A 21,150-nucleotide genomic window follows, 5' to 3' on the forward strand; every position below is an offset into this window, starting at 1 on the left:
CTCTCTACTACCCTTATGAACTATTCACCTGGTCCAGGAAATCTCAACACCTGTTTTCCCATTTGTAAAAAGAGCTCTATCCTGAGGGGCTTTCCTAGTTCCCTCTAGGAGCCTGGTGTCCCCAGAGGTGTGGCACGTGGCACTCCAAACCCAGCACAGACAGCAGCATAGACCCGAGCTGAAGGGGACAGCAAGTAGGGGTCCAGGAAGAAGACAGAGCATGGCTTGCCTGCTGCCTGCTCACTTCCGTGAACATTTGCTGGGGAAGCAGACTACGGGCCAGGTTTATCCCAGTGACACCCATCCTCAGGGACAGGGCCATAACTCTGAGCTTGACCTTTCTCCCAGGCAGGATCACTGTGGAGACCACGGTGGAGTTCAGCAAGGGCTTTGGGTGGGTTTCAGACAGTCCTAGGGAGCCTGGCCTGAGGGACCTCTGTGATCCCTAAGGATCGGAACACGGGGTGAGTCAGTTTTTCATTCCTATTTTATTGATTGGGATTAGGATATTTTCCACCCCCTTTCTCCAGAATATGTTGGGGACTTGACGCAGGGTTGATCCTAAGTAAGACTGTAAAGCTAATAAGGTGAGCCTTTAGTATCCATTTTTTTTCTCCCACATTTCCCATTTGGAGGCTACCTTCCCTCATCTGTCTTCCCTTCTCCCCTCTTTCCAACTATCCCATGGCATCTGGAGCTTCAGAACTTTCCAGATTTTTCTCCCCACCCTCTGGCAAAATCTCCTTTTTCTAAAACTCCTTTCCGGGACTAATTAGTGAGTGAATCCGATCAGCAAAGTCATGGTCTGGGGATGACAATGACTACATTATTTCCAAATTGAAACTCCATTTGACAACAGGCCTTCCGGGCCTTTACTGAGTAGCACAGGGGTCCACGGTGGTGGGGGAGACCGTTTCAGTACCGCTTACAAAACTCAGTAGAACGTCTGTTGTTCCTCATCAGATTTCGGACGTACCCAATTTATCTCAAGCCTCGAGCTGCATAATTATTTAATGCAAAGCTTGAATGGCAGATTGCTTCCATCTTGGGGAGGCCCGGGAGCTTGCTGGGAAGCAATGTGAGGCAACTGCCACATATGGGAGGTGGGCGGGGGAAGAGCATCAGGATGGACTGGTAATGCCTGCCTGGGAGAAGGCACGGGCTGACACTTATCGACCATCAGGTGTTTATTATTCTTGAGGGACTTGGGTAGAGACGCCGACCTGTCTTTCTTGCCTGAGGAATATCATCCACAGCCTCGCTGCTAGAAGTGGGGTTCTCAGGCAGTCACAGCAGCTCCACACAGGAGCTTGGTAGAAATGCAGAATCCCAGGCCCCGAGGACCCCCCCCCCACCCTACCCACTCAGATTCTGCATTTTCACAGGATCCCCAGGGGATTCATCTGCACAGGACAGTCTGAGACTCGGGGGGTCGAGCGGGTCTTCTGCCGCTTCTCGCTGCGGGAGCAAGCTCTGCTGGCCGGCTTTCCGCACCAGTCACTCCACGCTGCTTTTCTACCGCAGATCAGCAGGAATCGGACCTGTGTTCGTGGGGGACATTCCCTTCGCCCCTCTCCCTGGAGCTTTAATGATAAGGCTGTTCTGTTTCTTACTATCGTGTTCTTTCTGTCCCTAGGCGATCTATAAGATGGTTTCCTCCGTAATGAAAATGCCTGAAGATGAATCAACCCCAGAGAAAAGGACAGAAAAGATTTTCCGCCAGATGGACACCAACAGAGATGGTAGGAGGCTGTGGTGGCTTGGCTTTGCTCAGAGTGGGGACTCCTGGAGGGGCTGGGGCCACCCAGGCAGGCAGATGCCACTCAAGGACAAGATATTAGCCACGAGGCCATGGCTCATAACTCTTTGTGAACGGGGCTCATCCCACATGCTCCCTGGCATTGCAGAACAGAGAAGGACCAAGGTGGGGACAGGGCTAGGCCACAGCAGGCTGGATCCCTGCAGGCCAGCTAATCAGAAAGCAGAGAGGGACTTGGTGTGATTCTGCCCAGACCCTGGTGGCTTTCACCTCAGCCTGGGGGGGGGGGTAGGGGGCAGGGGGGGCTCTTCTGCGCATGCCCTAAGGTGTTGGGGTTCTTGGAGCCATGTGGTCTTCCCCAGCCAGTGTGGGCCAGGGGAGGAGGGGAGGGGAGTGAGATGGCCAGCACTTTCCACCTGGAGGGTGCCATCCACAACTCACATCCAACAAGAGGATTCACAATGATCCAAAGTGAGAAGGAAGGTTGGATTTCAAACTCAAGAATAGTGGATTTTAGATGTTGGGTTGCCGGACGGAATACAGGAGGCCCAATTGACTTCGAATTTCGGATAAAGAACAGAGGATGTTCTTTTTTTTTTTTTTTTTTTTTAAGATTTTATTTATTTGACAGAGAGAGACAGCCAGTGAGAGAGCGAACACAGGCAGGGGGAGTGGGAGAGGAAGAAGCAGGCTCCCAGTGGAGGAGCCTGATGTGGGACTCGATCCCAGAACGCTGGGATCACGCCCTGAGCTGAAGGCAGACGCTTAACGACTGAGCCACCCAGGCGCCCCCAGATGATGTTCTTTAAAGAAGTATGCCCTGTGCAATATTTGGGACACACTTATATGAAAAAAGTTATTGTTTATTTGAAATTCAGTGTTAACTGGGCCTCCCGTAGTTCATGTGCCCGACCCAGCAGCCCGATTTAGATGCGACACCTGAATTTGAAGTGCTGAGCGCTGAGCCCGGCGTGGAGGAAACCCAGTCATTGTAGCCCCTGCCCTCATTCCCAGCTCCCCCGTCTCGCCGGGGGTCCGCAACAAATCTTGTCCGCGACGGGCACTTTCGTGTACCCCAAATGGCGCCGGTGGACAGAACAACGGGAGGCTTTGTGGGTGGCACAGGAGCCTCTCTTTCTACCCCCATGCCCCCCCCCCCGGAGTGCTAGCTGCCTGAGACTTTGGCTTTGCGGGGAGCAGGCCAACCTGCTTGCTTTGCTTCCCGCATGAAGCTGCTATGACATCCTGTTTCCCCTGATGCACCTTAGTTCACAGCAAGGAGCTTGATTGTTTTGTAAAGACTAGACAGCTCCTGAGCTGCAGGGTCTGCGGGCCTCCGGGGCAGCGCAGGTGGGTGGGCGTCCTGCTCGAGGCCCCGCCCCTGGTGAGAGAACTCTAGGGTGAGCGCAGGTGCAGGGCCGCAGGACGCTCACTGCGTGCCGGGCAGGGCCGTAGGCGCTCGCTGGGAGGGCGTCTCAGAGCCCCAACTGGCCAGCGTTCCTGCAGCCCAGCTCGCTGCTCAAAGCCCTGTGCTTTCCTCTGCGGAAAAGGCCGGGGAGGGGGGCGGGAGCTGTACGGGGGACAAGGAGGGGGACGAGGAGGGGCTCGAAGGCTGGGAGTGGTCAGAGGAATCAGTCCGGCCAGGAGACCTGGTGCTTGGGCGCTTTGGGACCCCGGGCAGAGGCCGGTGCCCTCACCTAGAGTCTCCCGCCATTAGATTCCTCTTGGTGGAAGCTCTTTGCTTCTAGCCCCTGGCCGTGGACTTAAAAAGCCTGGGCCCACAGGCAAGTCAGCCCTGGAGTCTACTCAGAGGCGCGGGGGGAACTGACCCAAGAGACCCAGCCACGGAGGAGGAATGAGGGTTTGCCTCGGGGCTGCATGCTCAAGGTCCCCAGCCCTTACCTTTGGGAGCGCCCGGAGTGTTCAAGTGGCCACTGCATCCGCCTTCCCTCGTGCCGGCCGTGCAGACCTCAGAATTCATCACCATTTTAACCACTGCCAGAGCAGGGGTGCAGCTCTCAAGAAATGGCCAGGAACTCAGCACTGGGGGAGGGGTGTGGGGGAGGGGTGTGGCGAAGGGGAAGACTTTTGATGATGTCTCTGAGTTGGGAGTGGTGAGGGCTTTAGTGGGTAGCGCGCCTCCTGTCTGGGTTTGGAATCAGTTGACATTTGGGAAGGAAGTCTGTAATGGGGGTGCTGACCACGTACACCCAAGGCCACTTGGGAGGGTGCTGGGCACGTGAGTGTGTGCCTGCTTTAGTACAGCTGTCTCTGGCTTCTCTGCCGGCCACTCCTCGAGGAGTCGCCGCCTTTTCTGGAATTGCTTCCCTCTCTCCCAGCCTCCCCAGACCAATGCACACACTCCCAGCATGCTCGGAAGGGCCAGCACCTCCTTCACCGGCCTTGGGTGAGAACACGAGGGCCTGCAGACAAGCCCCACAGCGGGGAGCCCGGTGGGCAGGGGTCATCCTTGAAGGGCTGAGGGAGCAAGTGCCCTGTGGGGGCTCCTATCTGGAGCAGCCCCAGCAGCTCCTCCCGAGGATGGGACCTTCTGGAAGCACCAGAAAGGGGGGAGAAGAGTTGCCCTCCCCAACTATATGACAGGCAGACCTTCCAGAAGGGAAATCAGTACATGTTCCAGCTTACTCACAAAGGGAAAGGGACACAAAGATGAAAGTGGGATCCCAGGGGGCCAAGTCTCCCTCCTCCAGCCTGTTCTGATTGCCCCAAGAAAGGGGCACCCCTTTCTTCTTACTTTGGAGGGAGGGGCAGCCCCCTCACCTGGCTGTCCTCCCCCCAGACATCTGTGTGGGCCCCTCTGCTTACATGCAGGGAGAGGGACTCTTGCAGCTGGCCACCCCATGGGGGCCAGAAGGCTCTGGGGACACCGGGAACCCCATGACGGCCTTGGTGCCTCAGGAGTGCCGCCTGCTCTCTTAAAAAGACCAGCTGTCTGTTCTACAAATACCGAGTGAGAACCGCCCCCCCCTCCGGGGAGCCTGTTGTAGCCACCAGCCCCCCTGTCAGCGGGGGGACTCCAGAAGCCGCGAGCTGTCCTAGGTGCCGGCTGGGCCGCGGATCTCACAGGGGGAGGTGCAGGGGAGAAGGTGAGCGGTCGCTGCCACCATCTGTAGACTTCTGCGCAGCTGCCACCAGCCCCCGCTCACCTGTCCTCTTGCTTTCTAGGAAAACTGTCCCTGGAGGAGTTCATCCGAGGGGCCAAGAGTGACCCGTCCATTGTGCGCCTCCTGCAGTGTGACCCCAGCAGTGCTGGCCAGTTCTGAGCGCCGCACCCCACGGATCGTAGAGCTGCTTGTGTTCCCGTTCGACCTTTCTTTTTAACGATTTTTTTTTTTTTTTTGCCAAACAATTTTGACGGTGATGCTGTCCCCCGTGCGCTCAGACGCACGTTCCCCGTGCCGCCCTCAGCTTCCTCTGTGGTGGGAATGCGCAGAGCCCCAGCGCGCTTGCAGGGAGCATGGGCAGTGCTGTCGGGCACAGACTCCACGGTGTTCGCTGTTCTATGATTTCCCATTGTTCTGATTGTTATTTTGCTTCTGCTTCCAGTATCTCTGTTCTCAAACTGAAGACTCGGGGAGGCAAGAGAAGGGAAAACAGTCCAGTCCCGGGATTCTGTGGCAAGCCTCCAGGGGCTTGTTTGAAACACAGAACTCCCCACCTGGGTCTGGAGCCACACGCGCCCTGGGGGTTCCCAAGGACAAGGGACCCTCCTGGGCCAGGCTCGGAAAGGGGCCCGGAGGCCTCCACTCCACCCTCTTCCCCAGCAGGCTGTAGTGTCTAAGCTGTGAACATTTCAAGGTCGATTCAGAGAGAAGAGGAAAAAGAGGGCTCAGCTGTTTCTTCACACGTTTACACTAGTTGAGCTAAGATGAGTTTCTTTGGAAATTAAACACAAGTGGTAACTTATATAACAAACCTAGACCCATCTTGTTGCCTCTTGTGATTTAAAAAAAAAAAAGACTGCTGTATATAAAATATTGGGTATTGCAGACCAAATTAAGTGTTTTGCCTTGTTTAAATGAAATGCATGTTTAGTGAGCACTAATACAATCTTACTACAGAAGACTGTTTTTAGTAGCTTAATGTGAAGTAAGCCAACTATAATGAATGTCTGTGTCTTGTTTTAAAGTCGTATCTGTCTTGGCACAAATGCACCAGTCAACAGGTATATTTCGCATATTCCAGAGAAGTACAAAGTCACCATGACTAGGGCCCAACCTTCATTTTGAATGCATTTCCAGAGTGGCAGTGCCTGGAGGATAGAGGCAGGGCAGGCTGACGTGGGACATGTCCGACGGAGCACCAGGAGGCTCATCTTCCTGGCAGATGTGAGGCGACGGGCAGCCCACTCCGCCCAGTGGCACCACGTACGGTGCTTTTCTGAGCAGATCAGTATTCTGTCGACCGGGAAAAAAAGGAATACCACAAATTTCTTGGGACTTCCCAATGGTTTAATCCACATTACGGTTAGGGAGCCGCAGCTGCAGTGTTGACCTTTTCATGTCCCCGGTGGCCCTTCAAAGAGTCCAAGGTCGGGCAGTCAGCTGACTGGTCGTGAAAAAGGCACGGCCCCGGGTGGCTGTGCTTCCCAGGGCCCACTGTGGGGAATCCGTAAATATTTTCCATCACCGTGTTCTTGGAATGCTGATTTCTATTTTCAGACGTGACAGTGGAAATTTGAGTCACTCTTTGGTCTGGCGACCTCACATACACTAATTGGAATTGCAAGTTAAGAGAAAAAAATGCTGATTACAAATAAGCCAGTCATGTCTTCGCAAGCAGTGGGCCCGGGGAGTCCGAACACTCAAGGCCGCAGATGGGAGGACCTGCCCCGAGAGGAGGCAGAGAGGTCCCCAGTGGGTTTTCTGCAGCCAAGCTACTTCCTGTAGGCCATGACCCACAGACAGAATCATGAGGAAGATGATGCTGAGCCATTCTAACTCCAGATTCTTCTGTATTACTTGAGTCCCTTTTAACTGGTAGCAAAAATCCGAATTTGTATGGTTGACCAAAATGAACCAACTTTGCACGATGGAATTTGGAGACCTAGACATGGTAAAATCCTCTTCATCTTCCTCTGAGTGTCCGTTCCTCACAGTGGGTCTCTCCTAAGACTTGCCAGATTCCTCCATGAGCCGAGTGGTAAGATCTGGGTTTGAAAACCAGGGGATTAAACTAAGAGGCAGAGGGCACAGTGAACAAGAGGCCCAGCAGAGGCGCTGGTCACGTTCGGGAAGTGCGTCCCCCCCCCCCCCCCCCCCGTACGGAAGACCTAATTCCCCCTTTCGGTTCTTAGAAGGCGAGTCAGTTAATGTCGGGGCAAGCCCACCTGAGCTCTACCCTCGGTCAGGACATCTTGTTGAGCCAGACTCACCCAGTTCCCCAGAACTGAAAACTGGAGTGAGGAGCAAGGAAGAGGGGCTCCAGCTGTTTAGGAGGGAAAACAGAGCCAGACACACGGCTAATGAGTGCCGACATGCCTGGGATGTACGCAAATAGTCTTGTCCTGGCCTGCCACTGACCCTGTCTGTATTTTCTCGATGGTTGTTTTTTTCCTTCTACTCCTTCCCAGGAAGGGCTTTGTATGTCTAATCCAATGCACTTACATTTGGCCAAGGGACTCTGCAGCACCCAGAAGGCTGAATGACTAAAGGTTTAGGTCATTCCTTTGCCGGGCTGTTCATTGTCATTGCTGTGGTGCGGGACCTCTGGAAATGGAGTCTGTTCTGTCTGAAATCAAGCCAGTCTGTGATGTTCAAGGGACTGGAATAAAGTGGCTTATGACTTGAAGGACGACACGGAGTGGCCGACTGTTCATACCCTTGCTTAGGGTGGGGAAGGGGTGCCGTTCCATCCCTTCCATATGTCCCAGGGGACCCTTTCCACAAATGGATTTAATAATATACACTTGACCCTTGAACGATGAGAGGGTTTGGGGTGCAGACCCCCTGTGCGGTCGAACATCCACATATAACTTTCGATTCCCCAGAATTTAACTACCAATAGCTATTGCCGACCAGAAGCCTCACTGATGACATAAACAGTCGATTAACGCCTGTTTTGTATGCTGGGTGTATTATACACTGTATTCTTACAATAAAGCAAGCCAGAAACAAGAAAGAAAGCCACGAGGAAGAGAAAATGCGGATACAGGACTATCCTGTATTTACTGAGAAAAATCTGCATGGACGTGCACCCGCGTAGTTCAGAGCCGTGCTGTTCCAGGAGCACGTCCGTCTTTGCAGAGCCCAGCTTATGGAGTGTTCCCTGTGTCATGACTTCGTGTCACTCGAGCTTGGCGTGATTGTCTGGGACATGAGGGTTTGGGGCCTAAAGCGCCGGCCTGGCTGAATCTGCCCGAGCGAGAGGGCCCAGGTGCCGTCCGCCCCAGAGACGCAGGAGCCCGAGCTCGGAGGGGAGGCCGGGGGAGGCGCCGAGCCCACAGCCCGTCCGAAAGCACCCTTGGTCTGCGCGTGGGCTTCCTCACTTCCCTCCGCTCACACACTTCTCGGCCTGTGCTTTCTTCTCACCGCCCCTCCTGCCTCACAGCTGGAGCTGCGGACTCCAGTCCAAGCATCAGGGGCGATGGAAGGCAACTTCTCTTCTCCCGTCTCAGTCTGGAGAAGAGTGAGGTGAGGCTTCGGGTTAGGGTGGATAGAAGAGATGACATGATGCAGACTCCACACCCTCAAAGCGAATTCAGATGAGCCTTGTGGTTTTGTTGTTTGGTTTTTTGTCGTTGTCATTGGCCCCACCTCCAGCACAGAATCCCGTTCATCTAGAGAAAGGGACTGAGCGTCTGCTATAGCAGGTGCCTCGTGGGCCAACTAGATCTCCTGTAGGAACTGAGGTGGCCTGCAGGGCTTCTGTCTTTGCTCCATAATTTGTCCCTACGGACCAGCAGTGGACACTCCGGAGTCCTGAATACGGACACCCTGTCGTCCCCGGCACCGACGGTGAGGTGGCTGGCAGCCGCCAACCTGATCAGGAGCCGGCATTCCTGCACCTGGTGGAGGCCAACCTGGCCATTTCTGGCGGACTTCCAACACCGAGGCTCCTATTTTCAGGGCATTGTCCTAATAACCCCCCCCCCCCCCAGCCAGATCCCCTCACAGGCCAGTCCGGGCACGGAGGGGCGCACTGGGTGAGGGGGAATCTGAGTGTTTCCCGAAGTCGAGGTAGGGAGAGCACGAGAACTGTCTTGGGAAGAAACGGAAATACTTCACACATGCCTCTCTTGGCCTGGGTATGCCCAGCACTCTGTTGAAATTTTGTTTTTTGAGGTGGCTGAAGAAATAAGAGAAAGAACATTGAGACCTGTATTTTCCGAGGCAGTGGAGTATCAGCTAAATCCACCTAAAATACAAAGGTGTTACAGAGTGAAAAATGCTCAGGCCAAGGGTCTAACTGATGGTACCTTCATTTCAGACAAGTTTCTCTCCGCTGGAACGCTGACCATGACTTAGACAGGTCCTGGATACTTGCCGCACTGGAAGCGAATGTGTCGTGCGTGGTCCCAGACATCCCTGGGCTTACAAACGATGGTCATTCGGAGAACATTCCACGGTGTGGAGCTACTCCCCCCCAGGGCAGCTGGGGGGGTGGAGGGCCTTACAGAGGCTTATTTCATGACTTCTTTTCTCAGCACTATTCCAGGAAATAGATGGCATTGTAAGTGTTCTCTAGAAGGGATGGTCACAATACTGCAAACTTCTGGGCAGTGCAGCCTGCCAACCCTTATTAAATACTCACAGCTGCTGCCATCATACATATGTAGACAGACAGATGGACAGACTCAGAAAATGTATCTTTCCAATACCAGTATTTAACCACTTTACTGTGCTCGCACGGAGTGTTCAGTGGTGACCCACCATACCAAGTCTTGGCGGTGTGTGCATGCTGGGGGGTGGGCAGGAGTTATTAGCAAAAAAGTAGGAGACCAGGCTCACGGTTCAGCTGGTAAGTTCTGTCCAGCACCCTGAATACAATCACAAAGTAATCCACATCCGTAGCTACAGCAGAGCAGAAATCAGGTTCTTTCCTGAGTGGTGAGTGAGGGGCGTTTGCTACGCAGAAAACAAGCCGGCAACATTTGTCTTTAGTGCCCTTTCAACATCCCCTCTCTTTTGCCACTTCTGGCAGATCAGAGGCCCCCCACTGTTTCCCAGAATTCCAGAGTCTCCAAAATTAACCCCTGCACCCCTTTAGCAGAGCTCAGAAAAGTGTAGGGATGAAGGACCCTGAGGACAAAAGGTGTAACAGCTTAAGGTGGGAGAGCAGGAAACCCATTCAGGGAATGCTTACTTGTAAGAGTAGAGCCCCAGTGAATTTCTATTGCAGAACGTTGACCTTTGTGGTCACTAAAGCGGGGTGTTCCGATCTTCCCTTTTGAGACCCTGCTGCTGGAAGCGCAGCCAGCTGATTGACAGGCTCCAGCTGCAATCTTTGGAGCCACCTCGGCATTTACTCCGAGGCCAGGCTCTCCCGGGCGTCAGTGACTGCGCATGGTGGGGGTATCAGAACTGAGCCATTCCTGCCCCACGTGGGATTCTTCCTGCGGGTGACCCTCACTCAAGGAGACTCTGGGGGGCCTGGCTGAGGCAGTCTGAGGCTCATCCTGCCCAAGCTTCCTCCCTTCCTTCCTTTCACAGGGGTTAGTCCACATGCTTTCCCTGTCTCCCCCTGCTTACTTCCCCTTCATTATGCACATGAATTCCCCCAATAAATCTCTTGAACGTCTAATCCCATCTTGGCTTCTACTTCTTGGAGGACCTGAACTGACACAGTGGCCACCCCCCCCCCCCATTCCCACTGACCCTCAGATATATGGGCTCAGACACTTGAGTAGGCAGCCTTCTCAAAGCAAGATTCACATTGGTGATTTCTCCTGTTGTACGAGAAGGGTTAAGGGTAGGCAGAGTTGTGTGCCTTAGACCTGGGGTGATGACAGAGCTCTGGCTCTCCCAGGCCACCCTCACTTTGCACATACATCCCTGCCTCAAAGGGCGGACTGTGTCCAACCTGCCTCTTTGTCTCAAGCCTGGGCCATAGCACCTGGACCACAGTAACTGGACTGAATGAGCACAGACAGTGGAAGGCAAGAGCCAGGACTGGACCCTGTGGCCCTGACCACTGGTCATCCTCACCCACCTGACCTGAGTCCCGCACCGGGAGGTGGAGGGTGGGGTGGCACACACGCCGGCAGAGTTCACTAACAGCAGAGCCTTGGCGGCCACGGGCCACGGGAGGGGCTACCTCAGGGCAGATGTGGAGGCCAGCTGCAGCTTCTGCGGGACCTACTCAGGCCCGTGGGTCCACTTGAATGCCCGTGGAGGCTGTGGAACATGGAGCATGGCAAACAGGCCTTCTGGCCCATTGCTAATCCCGTGATCCCTCCAGAATCCTCCTCCATCAGCTCCCCACCCCGCCTCCTCTTCCCGGCCCTGGTCCAGGCATCGAAGCTGCTGGGGGCGCCACTGGGGTTAAAGTTGTCAGAGAAGATGTCCTCGAGGCAAATTTTTAGCCAAGATTCGGAAGCCGTGGACATGGACAGTGTGAGATGCGGGAGGATGTAGAAACGCTGCTGGTTGGGAGCGGAGAGGCTCTCCGGCGGACGACGGCCGAAGAGCACGGCGGCTCGGTGGGGAGGCAGCGGCCAGAGACCGACACGGTATGACTGCGGTTTAGCCACGTGCTTTCAGAGGCTGGTACGGATGAACTGAAGAGCCGCAACGTCCTTGTGAGGACTCAAGTGGGGGTGAGCGAACCGGGAGTGAGGAAGGTAAAAGCGTGCGCACAGGACCTACTGCCTGCCCTGAGGTGGCCAAGAATAACCACTCTGGTGGCCCGTCACTGCCACACGGAAGGCCTCTTGATTTCTTCAGCTCTCTTCCCATGTAACCTTGCGGTGGAGCAAAGTCCACAGGATGAAGACACGCCTGCTGTGTTGAAGCCCAGGACCCAAAGGTGCCCCGGGGGGAGCCTAGAACCTTCCCAAGGCCACACTGAAGCTTCCTTCCACCAAGGCGAAAAGCCCTAACAGCCACCTCACAGAAAGCACCAGACACTGTCATTTACTCAGATGTTATGAATATTTATTTTTTTCTTCTTAAAAATGTACAAAAAATAAAATAACTGTATTTATAGTTTATAGATTCCCCCTCTCCCATTTACAAAACTATTAAGTTACATTTGCCTTTTTTTTTTTTAAACATGAGAGCAAATATTGTCCATCTATCAACTCCCTTGCTTGTTTTTAAGAAAGGGCCGTTCACAGAATTTGGCACAAACCCTCTGGTTCTGTTGTATTTTCCTAATTTTAAATAAGAAGGAAAATAAATGTTTGAATCATTTCACGCATCCTAAGTTTCTGGGCTTAGTCTTTTAGGATCCAAGTCCAAGATGACATCTGACTGCATTTTTCTGTTGGTCCCAATTTCCAAACACCTGTTAAGTCTAAGCAACTTGAGTATATATACAAAAAATACTTGTTTTATGTGTCCTCCATCCTACGTGGACTTTTTTAAAAAAGCATATTTATTTGAGTGTGATTAATTTGAGGGACAAAAGGAGGCAGTTTTTCCTATCTTTCTAGAGTGCTTCTGCTCAGAAAGTTGTGCTCATTGAAGCTCTGCTGGCATTCACAGTGGAGGACACGTCCACGCTAAGCCACGGGCACTGTGAGGATGCAGAGGGAACAGGGTGGGGGCAGATCAGATGGGAGGTGATGCTCTCTGCACCACCCCTACTGGCACCGGCCTCACATTCTTTGTTCTGGTAGGTAGGGGTCACCACAGTGATCGCTCAGGGGACCGGAAACAAACGCAAACGCGTTTCCCATTCAGTCTCTGCCTAGGGCAGGACCAGCAAATATTTTCCCGCAGAGGCTAGAGGCTAGAGAAAGAAGGGTAGGGTAACCTGCGTCACACTGCCCTAGATTTTTTTCTTTTCCCTACTCTGGAGTCTATGCCCCAGCCCAGTTGTATTTGCCATTTTGTCCGCCAATCATGTTTGAACCCACCCCTGAGGCAAGGAGCATGGGAAGTGCATAGTACATCATATATTTCCAACACTGAATTTGTCCATCACAGAACAGAGCCGCATCGGTACCCAGGAGGGTCCCCAAGCTGCTGGTCCAGGGCATGGCAGTCAGAGTGGGGGAGGAGGGCACAGGCTGGAGCAGAACTGAATCCAGGATGCAAACCTTTGGCACCACGGGAAGGGGTAAGGTGTCCGGAAGACACACGGAAAGGCGCCCCCTCACCGCCAGCCCGACATCTCCCCCGGTGTGGCCCCTGCTCTCCGTCCCACTCAAATCCTCTGCGGTCTCAAGGAGAAGCAGCTGGGCTGGAAGCAGCCCTCCCGTCCTGCTCTGGGCCTCCGGGGCAGGTGGCGTGGGGGGCAGGGAGGCCTTGGAGAGAGAGCCCCCCAGATAAGACGTCAAAGTGCTTCACAAACAAATCGAGGCCCATACACAGAACCTGTCCTGGTGCAGGACCTTGGGTAGAGGACACGTCTGGCCACCAAAAGGCTAGTGCTTCAACCCACAAGGGTGAACGCAAACCCCGAGACCACCTACCTGTCCCTTCAAAGAGGACAGCAGCCCAGAACAGCTCATCATCTCGTAATTGTTCAGGGAAGCGTGTTTTCTCCTCTTTGTGTCCCAGGGCATGTGTGGGATGGGAGGACAAGACCTTCTCTCTCCCAGTCCTCCTCGGGAGGCTGCCTGCAGAAGCGCTTCCTCCGCCCCTCTGCCCCCCATCAGGCAGCCCGGAGCAGAGGCGGCCGCAGGAAGCAGCCCTGGCCTGCTAAGCTGTTGGCACGGCTCACAGAACTGCAGCTGGGCTTCTAAGGGAGCCACGTGAGATGAAGGAAGCACTTGTAAACTGTGGGGCGCTCCACCTCGGCCAGGTGCTCACGATCGCCACGGAGTTCTGCAGCGGGCCCCAGCACAGCGCCCTGCAGTCTCTCTGCCAAGCTCCCTGCAGCTGGAGGGGCCGGGGCCTCATGCAATCTGACCTTTCCCACTGACCAGACCGCTCAGAGGGACAGGCCGGGCATCACCGGAACACAAGTGAGGCGGCCCCCCGAGTGTCCTCAGCACCCCCGGAGGTCCCTGACGCCCCGAGGGCCACCTTCCCCCCACCCCCCGCACCCTCCTGCACAGCACAGAGGCGGCCCTCTCGCGGAAAGCGGAGTCTCGGCTCTGCCTCCCCTAGGCCAGCGGCAGTAAACATGCCCACACAGCACAGGTAAAATATATTATTGCGATATTATAAACACTATGTACATGACAGCCAGGCAGCCCTTCTGGGTTACTAATTACATGGGAGTTGAACGTCTTCCTGTACAAGGCCTGGTGGCTACTTGCTGGAAACCCCGGGAGGTGTTTAGCCCCCCTGAAGGTTTCTGACCGCGAAGTGGCGTCCACCTCCGGCCCCCTGACTGTTGCGGCGGCAGCAGCCCATGTGGTCCGGCCCGCAGCAGAGGCAGAAGGGGAGCAGAGGAGCCAGACCTTCTAGGGCTCTTCGGGGCGAACGGATTGGCTGTGTTTCCCTTGGAAGGGGAGGGCTCCGGACGGTCTCATCTGGGGCCAGCGTGTCCAGCAGCACACTGGTGGGCCTGGGCCCCGGCTCCAGAGCAAGGTGGACAATAAATAAGTGTGTGGCAGGCCCAGCACACCCTCTGGAGGGGCTCAGGCTTCGGCTCCAGTCGGAGCCAGTGCGTGGGCCAAACACGCTGGTAAGGAACGGGGCTCCGGGCCTCGCCCAGCTCCCAGCACAGTCTGTAACAGTGGTTGTGAGGTGGGGGAGCGGGTGTCCGGGTTCCGGGCCCGGGCCTCCATCTCTGCTGCGGAGGAAGGCACTGAGGGCCGAGCGGATGCTAAGAGCAGGGCTCAGATTTCCATGAGTGTGATCTTGAAGCCTTCCACCATGCTCTCCATGTTGAGGATGAAGGTGTCCTCATTCGAGTAGTGCTCAATGATGTTGTCGTCCATGTTCACCAAGATGCTGCCAGGGAGCGGGGTGGGGGGGGAGAAACAAAGGTGCCGTCAACAACGAGCGGCGCGCGAGGGCAGACTCCAGGCTGGGCGGGGGTCCCTTAGCCATTCTTTGGCAAGGGAGGCTGGGAAGGATGGGAAGGATGGAGGAGAGAGGAGATAAGGCAGGAAAAGAAGACCCTCATATTTTCTTTCCCCAGAAACCAGTTTGAGGAAAACAAAGCCTTGATTTGTCAGAACTAAACTCGCGACTCCTTATTAAACGGGTCTTCAGAGATCATTCCCCCTTGCTTTAGAGAGTGGTAAGCCGTGGCCCAGAGAGGTGAGCCTGAAATCACAGAGGTAGCTCATGACAGAGCCAGGTCCTAACCAGGCCCCTAACTGTTTTCATTACACCCTACTGCCTTTCGAAAGTGCATGTCACAGAAGTGCTCCAAAGACGGAGGAAGAGGAAACCCAAGGCGTGTGGCTACCCCTCGCTGAGCACGGAGTTCGCTTCGGTGCTGCAGACGCCTTGTCCTTCATCTTCGGAGCAGCCTTGAAGGCAGGTGTGACCATCGCCACTTTGCAAATGAGAAAACTGAGGGCAGAGAAGCGCAATCAGCTCCCAGGTCCATCCCACGGATGCATGGGTGAGCTCGACCGGAAACAGCTCTGCCTCACGCCGAAGCTCGCACTTCACCACGCGTGACCTACTCCTCAGTCAACGATCCCAAGTGCATTTCGTTTTAAGAGAATCTGGCCCTGACTTGGAAATCAGACAGATCTCAGCTTGCCACTGAAGAACTGACTCACTGGACAGCTATGTGTCATCTGGCAGGTTTGTTGGCCTTTTAGAGCCTCAGTTTATTCTTCTGTAAAAATAAGAAAAACCACCCTGCTCTCGAGCTGTTGTAAGGAGTAATGTATTTAGTGCAGGGCCCAACACGGTGCTCGGCGGGAGTGAAACGTTATCACCACTGGCATGCACGTCTGCACCGAGGACTTCAGCTCGGCAGCCAGACCTCCAGACCCCACCCAAATCGCACCACCAAAGAAAGACACTCAGCCTATTGCACTGACCGTGGAGAAAACTGTCACATGCATTTAAGTGAGCTTGCCGACAAGGCCTCCAGCGGAAAAGGTTTCCCATTTGACTCCCAATCTACCAGGAGACCCATCACTGAGCATCTCAGATAATCAATTTCCTTTATGAGGGAGGCTCAGAGAAGAGATTAAAGACCCATTTTCTTCATGTTGTGGGAAAGTAGCTGCAGAAGCTGACTCAGCGGAAACCCTCTCCTGGAACGAAATCCGGCTCCAACAGCCTCTACTCTTAGAACCTCAGGCACAGGAAGCCCAGGAGGGCTGGAGACGGTAGCTGGGGAAGGAACAGCAGCGCAGCACCTACCAGGCCCTTGCAGGGGCCCCAGAACCTACTGAACACCCACTAAACGAGGTACTGTGCTTAACAGTGAGAACAAGCAGGTCCAATGGTCATTTCGATCACTTTGTTAATGATTGCCCCCAAAGAATTCTCCATACCCTGAACGCGTCCTGCTCTGTGTCGTCCTGAAACGAATCCCAAGAGCAGCACGGGAGTCTTTATATAAACTCCGCTCTCGGCCCCTCTCCCCAGCGTCCTCACCACCACTGGACGCCTCCATTGCAGCGGCTCATCCCGTCGTTGGACGGGATGTCTCAGCTGGCATCACGACAGTGCACCGTCTCTTCCCTCCCTCTCCTACTAAGATCTTCAAAATGCCTTCACTTGGCAAGCGGCTCAGCAATTCTTTGTAAGGACGACACACAGTTTTTATAAAAAGTGGACAACAGAACTAACGAAAGGTAGGCACCATCTTTTTTTTAAAGGCACGATGTAGACTGATCTGATTTGGAAGTCAGTTTAAGCTGTTTCTTTCTTACCCTTTTTTGCTTTTCTTGTAAAGCTTCGTGATCTTCTCCACAGGCAGCCCGTACTTCTCGGATATCTGTAACACCGGCAACAGAAAGGCAGGTGAGCGTGGAAGCGGAGCCAAGCAGAGGCGGGAGGCAAAGCCCCATTTCACTCCCTGGGAGACTCTCCTGGGCGTCGGTGTCCCTCACTCAGGAGTCAGGCTCCCCGTATGCCCAGGTGCGAGGCTCTCCCTCGGACAAACCTTAAATCATTCAACAGAAGATTCAGCCATGTGGCCGTGTGATCTGTGATGAGGGTCTCATCTCAGGTCAGCACTAAAAGATGGACTCGAACTGAGATGTTGGATTAAATAAGTAGCCGTATCAAAAAAAATTCAACAAGTTAAGCTGGAGCCCTTCTCCACTGCTTTTTTTTTTTTCTTTTTTAGTGAGCTCTGTGTCCAATGTAGGGTTTGAACTCATGACCCCAAGATCAAGAGTCACACGCTCTACCGACTGAGTTAACCAGGCGCCCCATCCACTTCTTACATCAAAATAAATTTCAGATCAAAGATTTACACGTGAAGGCTGAAACCATGAATGTATAAGTTCTTTATACTGGTATCATCTTCCAAGGAAGGAAGATGGTTCCCACAAAGATATGAAACCTGAAGAAAAAAGGTCAAAAGTTTGATAAAACAACAGAGAATTACAAAAACCAGTAGAACAAAAACCACCAGAGAAAGCTAAAGATAAATAATATACTATGAAACCTTTTCACCACACAAATGACAAGCATGGAACTAACTTCCTTGAGTTAGAAAGAAAGAACTGCAAATCCAGACAAAGACCAACAATTCGATGGGAAGAGAAAGAACACAGCGTGAAGCAGTGATTCACAGAGAAAAACACAAGAGGACAATAAGCACATGAAAAAACATACCGCCTCACTTCTCATTTTAAAATTTCAAATTAAAACAACAATAGGATATTACTTTTATGTTATCAGACGAACAAAAACTAAAAGAATGATAATACAGTGTCAGGCAGAGTATGAAAAACATCAACTCTTGTATTCCATAGATGGGAAAGTGACAAGCTCAACTTTTTTGGAGGGAAATTTGGAAGACGCTACTAAAATTCAAAAAGCATATACCCTTCGGCCCACAAATTCCACATCTAGTAGGGAAGGTGGCCTACAGACATATGCTCAGATGTACACTAAGCTTGTCAGAGCATCATTGTTCATAATAGAGAAAACTGTATATAACAACCATTCGTTAAGCATGTTTTGTTATTTTCATAGTTGAAAGCCATTCAGTCACTTAAAAAAATTGTGGCAAGTCTATATGGGAAAAAAAAGTCCTTAATACACTAAGGGGAAAAAAAGCTAACAAACTGAGAAACAGTACAAATAGTGTGACCCCATCTGTATTTTTTTTAAGAAACAAGTATGTAAAGAAATAGAAGATACGTGAAGGACCTGCCAAGCTATTAACAGTGGCTACCCTGTAAGAATGGACAGAAACTAGGAGATCCTTTCACTTTCTACGTTGTACCATTCTGTGTTTTTTTTTTTTTCTTTCCTTCTTACAATGATTGTGATTCACTTTTATAAAGTAATCATAGTTTGGAGATGAATTCTGGAAAGTCTATCCTAAATGCCTCTCATGCTTTCTCTGTCCCAAATCCAGTCTGCCAGACTCTCTGGAGGCCAGAGGCTGGTGGGGCTCACACCCAGCTGGAGCAGGTGGGGTCTGAGACGGGGACGCCTGGGCAGTGGAGCAGGGGCTCCAAGAAGAGGCTGAGGAGTCCTAGAGCACATGCAGAAAGGGCTTATCGCACAGAGAATCAGAGATTCCTGCCCCTTATTCCTCCTCCTGCACAGGAAGGATTCCCCACCCTGAGAATAAGCCCGAGGAGTAAAACAGCAGGACCAGGGCTGAGAGGGCACCAGGAGCCTGGGGAGCCGGCGGCCCACCTGGCCCACGTCACCGCTCCGGCACCGTCACCGCTCCATCACTGACGGGCCTGCCCCCCACCGCCACAGCTGAGCAGCAATGAGACCAGGATGTGAAATAATGTGGCCTGGGGGCAGCAAAGGAAATCGAAGCACTTGTGTTGAAGGCATTCATTTGAACAGAACGGAACAGACCACTCATGAAGACGGCGCACACGAGCAAACTTCCCATCTAAAGATACGCTTATTGAACTAAAAACTGTACAGTTCAGTAAGTGAACTGAAGGACTGGCAGTCAATACAGCAAACCCATGGTATCTGGAAAGAGCAATTAGAAAACCAATTTCAAAGTGCAGAGCAAAGGCAGACAGCACAGGGAACTCATGAATGGAATGAAAGATTGGAAAAACAGAAAAGAAAAGAGAGATCTGAAGAACAAATGCAGGCGCTACGAGGTGTGAATCTCCAGGGTCCCAGATAGAGAAAAAGGACAGATGGAGAAGAGGAAATAATTAAGCAAATAATGGAAGAGAGACCCATGTTTTTGGACAAGAGGGGTGTCCTGAATTCCAGGAGAGATCAGTGCGGAAATACTCATGCATCTGGCCATTCTGAAAAGAGACAGATCTCCAAAGGGCAATAAAAACATTCCGGAACCTCCCAGAACAAGTTACCCCCCCCCAAAGAACAGAAGAACAAACGTGGCTTTCAGTCTTCTCATCTGTAACCCTAGAAACTAAAGGATAGTGGGGTAACCCCTCCAGACTACTGAAAAAAGGACTTCACCCCAAGAATCCTGTACACCAAGCTATGCCTCAGGCTGAAAAATAAAATGGTCTCAAGGAAACGCAAGGGTACGGAGAGCGTTTCACCCAAATATCGCCCTGGAGGAATATATGGACAGAAAAACATCATCTACACACAAAATGCATCAGAAGGGAGACTTCAGCCAGGCAAAGGGCAGAGACAACCAGCGACTAGCGTAGTGCCATAAATAAATTCTTAAATAAATAAAAACTCTACATCCACCCTCTCGCTACGTAGATTCTCTACATTATATTGGTATATCTGTAACTAAAATACACAGTTATATGTCTGTATATAACTGTGTGTGTGTTTACAGAGATGGAGTGGGGATGCAAATTAAGTGCTAAATAAAGATTCTCAAAGTAAAAAGGAGATGACGAAGGGGACAACCTCATTGTTTGCTAGAGTGAGAGCATTCCACTATCTCAGCAACACAGAGCCGCCGGGAGTTTGTGGGGACAGCGGGGTGAGCACCCCACGCCTCTGGCTAGCGGGAGAAGGCGGCAGGAGAGGGAGAAACAAAGGCTCCAAAGCCTCATCCCCGGGAGCGCGGGGGGAGCTACAGAGCGTTGTTGAGAAAAACAGCTGGAATTTTATTTTCAAATCACAGAGAAATGAGGAGGGACTGAAATAATTTAGGAAAAGCAGAGAATAAGTTTGAAGAAAAGTTAATATATCTGCCAAACTAAAGAGAAAGGAAGAGGAAAGTGCAGCGTAAAATCAATAATGAAGAAAAAGTCACACGGAAGGAAGAAAATCAAGTCTATCAGTCATTATACAAATGAGATGAACTGCATTTTTCCATTGAACTGCATCTTCCCATTGAAAGTCAGAGTGTCAGAGTGGGTAAAAAAAAAAGTTAAAAGAAGGATGAGAAAGAAAGAGAACCAGCTGGATGTTTAGCAGAAAAACACTTAACAGGATGCAATGAATAAAGAGGCACGGGCTGGAGGCCTGTCCCAAACACAAGCGGAAGGGGAGTGGGAGCGAGGAGACTCATGGGAGACAAGGCAAGAGTTAAGGTTGATGAGGTCGGAATGGATATTATGTAATGATAAAAAGCACAAGCCATGGAAAGGATTAGCAATCGTTAACAGCGTCTGCATCCAACAGCACAGTCCTCCAGCATAAATGACAGAGGTAAGGCCAACCTGAAAGAACAATTAGGGTGCGAGACTTCAGCTTACCTCTTTCAGAGTTGTCTAAGACAAGTCAGTAAGAACAGCTGAATATAACTGATATGCCAGATTTAATATTTTGTACATCACACACATACACAGACACACACATCTCCTAAAGAGAATCTATCATGTGTTGGACTGCAAAGATAAGCCAAATCACATTAGCATTCAATAAAATTACAAATACAGAATGTAAGGTTTCCAGAAATGCTTAATTATTTTGGAAGTACAGTAGTCCCTCCTTATCCATGAGGGCTACATTCCAAGACCCCCAACAGATGCTCGAAACCCTATATATACACCATGTTTTCCCCTAACACATACATACCTATGATAAGATTAATTTATAAGTCAGGCACAGTAAGAGATCAATAACTAATAAAAAAGAGAACAATTATTACTGTAATTAAAAACTCTACTGTAATAAAAGTTAATTGAATGTGGTCTTTCTCAAAATAGCTGACATCCTGTACTCTTCTTTATGATATGTGCGATGATAACATGCCTACATGACAAAATGAAGTGACATGAATGACGCAGGCACTGT

The 21,150-nt window shown here is 51.9% G+C and overlaps 2 protein-coding genes across 19 annotated transcripts in view; one reads left to right on the forward strand and one right to left on the reverse strand.

Moving 5' to 3' along the window:
- The window catches only part of NCALD (neurocalcin delta), a 431,866-nt gene extending 424,293 nt beyond the window's left edge, over positions 1-7,573 (forward strand). For all 16 annotated transcript variants that reach the window (XM_087864687.1, XM_087864689.1, XM_087864688.1 and 13 more), the window contains 2 exons: positions 1,637-1,742; positions 4,946-7,573. In XM_087864687.1, the coding sequence (XP_087720813.1) occupies positions 1,637-1,742; positions 4,946-5,043 (204 nt within the window). In that variant the 3' untranslated portion in view covers positions 5,044-7,573. The remainder of the gene's footprint in view (positions 1-1,636; positions 1,743-4,945) is intronic.
- A 3,033-nt stretch (positions 7,574-10,606) lies between these two features.
- Positions 10,607-21,150, reverse strand: part of GRHL2 (grainyhead like transcription factor 2) — a 164,137-nt gene continuing 153,593 nt past the window's right edge. For 2 of the 3 annotated variants that reach the window (XM_045805842.2, XM_045805841.2), the window contains exons 15-16: positions 16,686-16,750; positions 10,608-14,790 (exon numbers count right to left, since the gene is read on the reverse strand). In XM_045805842.2, coding sequence (XP_045661798.1) covers positions 14,676-14,790; positions 16,686-16,750 — 180 coding nt within the window. In that variant the 3' untranslated portion in view covers positions 10,608-14,675. Of the gene's footprint in view, positions 14,791-16,685; positions 16,751-21,150 lie in introns of all 3 variants that reach the window. The other variant, XM_087864683.1, reaches the window with a different exon arrangement.

Source organism: Ursus americanus, chromosome 9 (genome assembly GCF_024610735.1).
Source record: "Ursus americanus isolate L20-20 chromosome 9, mUrsAme1.1.p, whole genome shotgun sequence".
Classification (NCBI taxonomy): Eukaryota; Metazoa; Chordata; class Mammalia; order Carnivora; family Ursidae; genus Ursus; species Ursus americanus.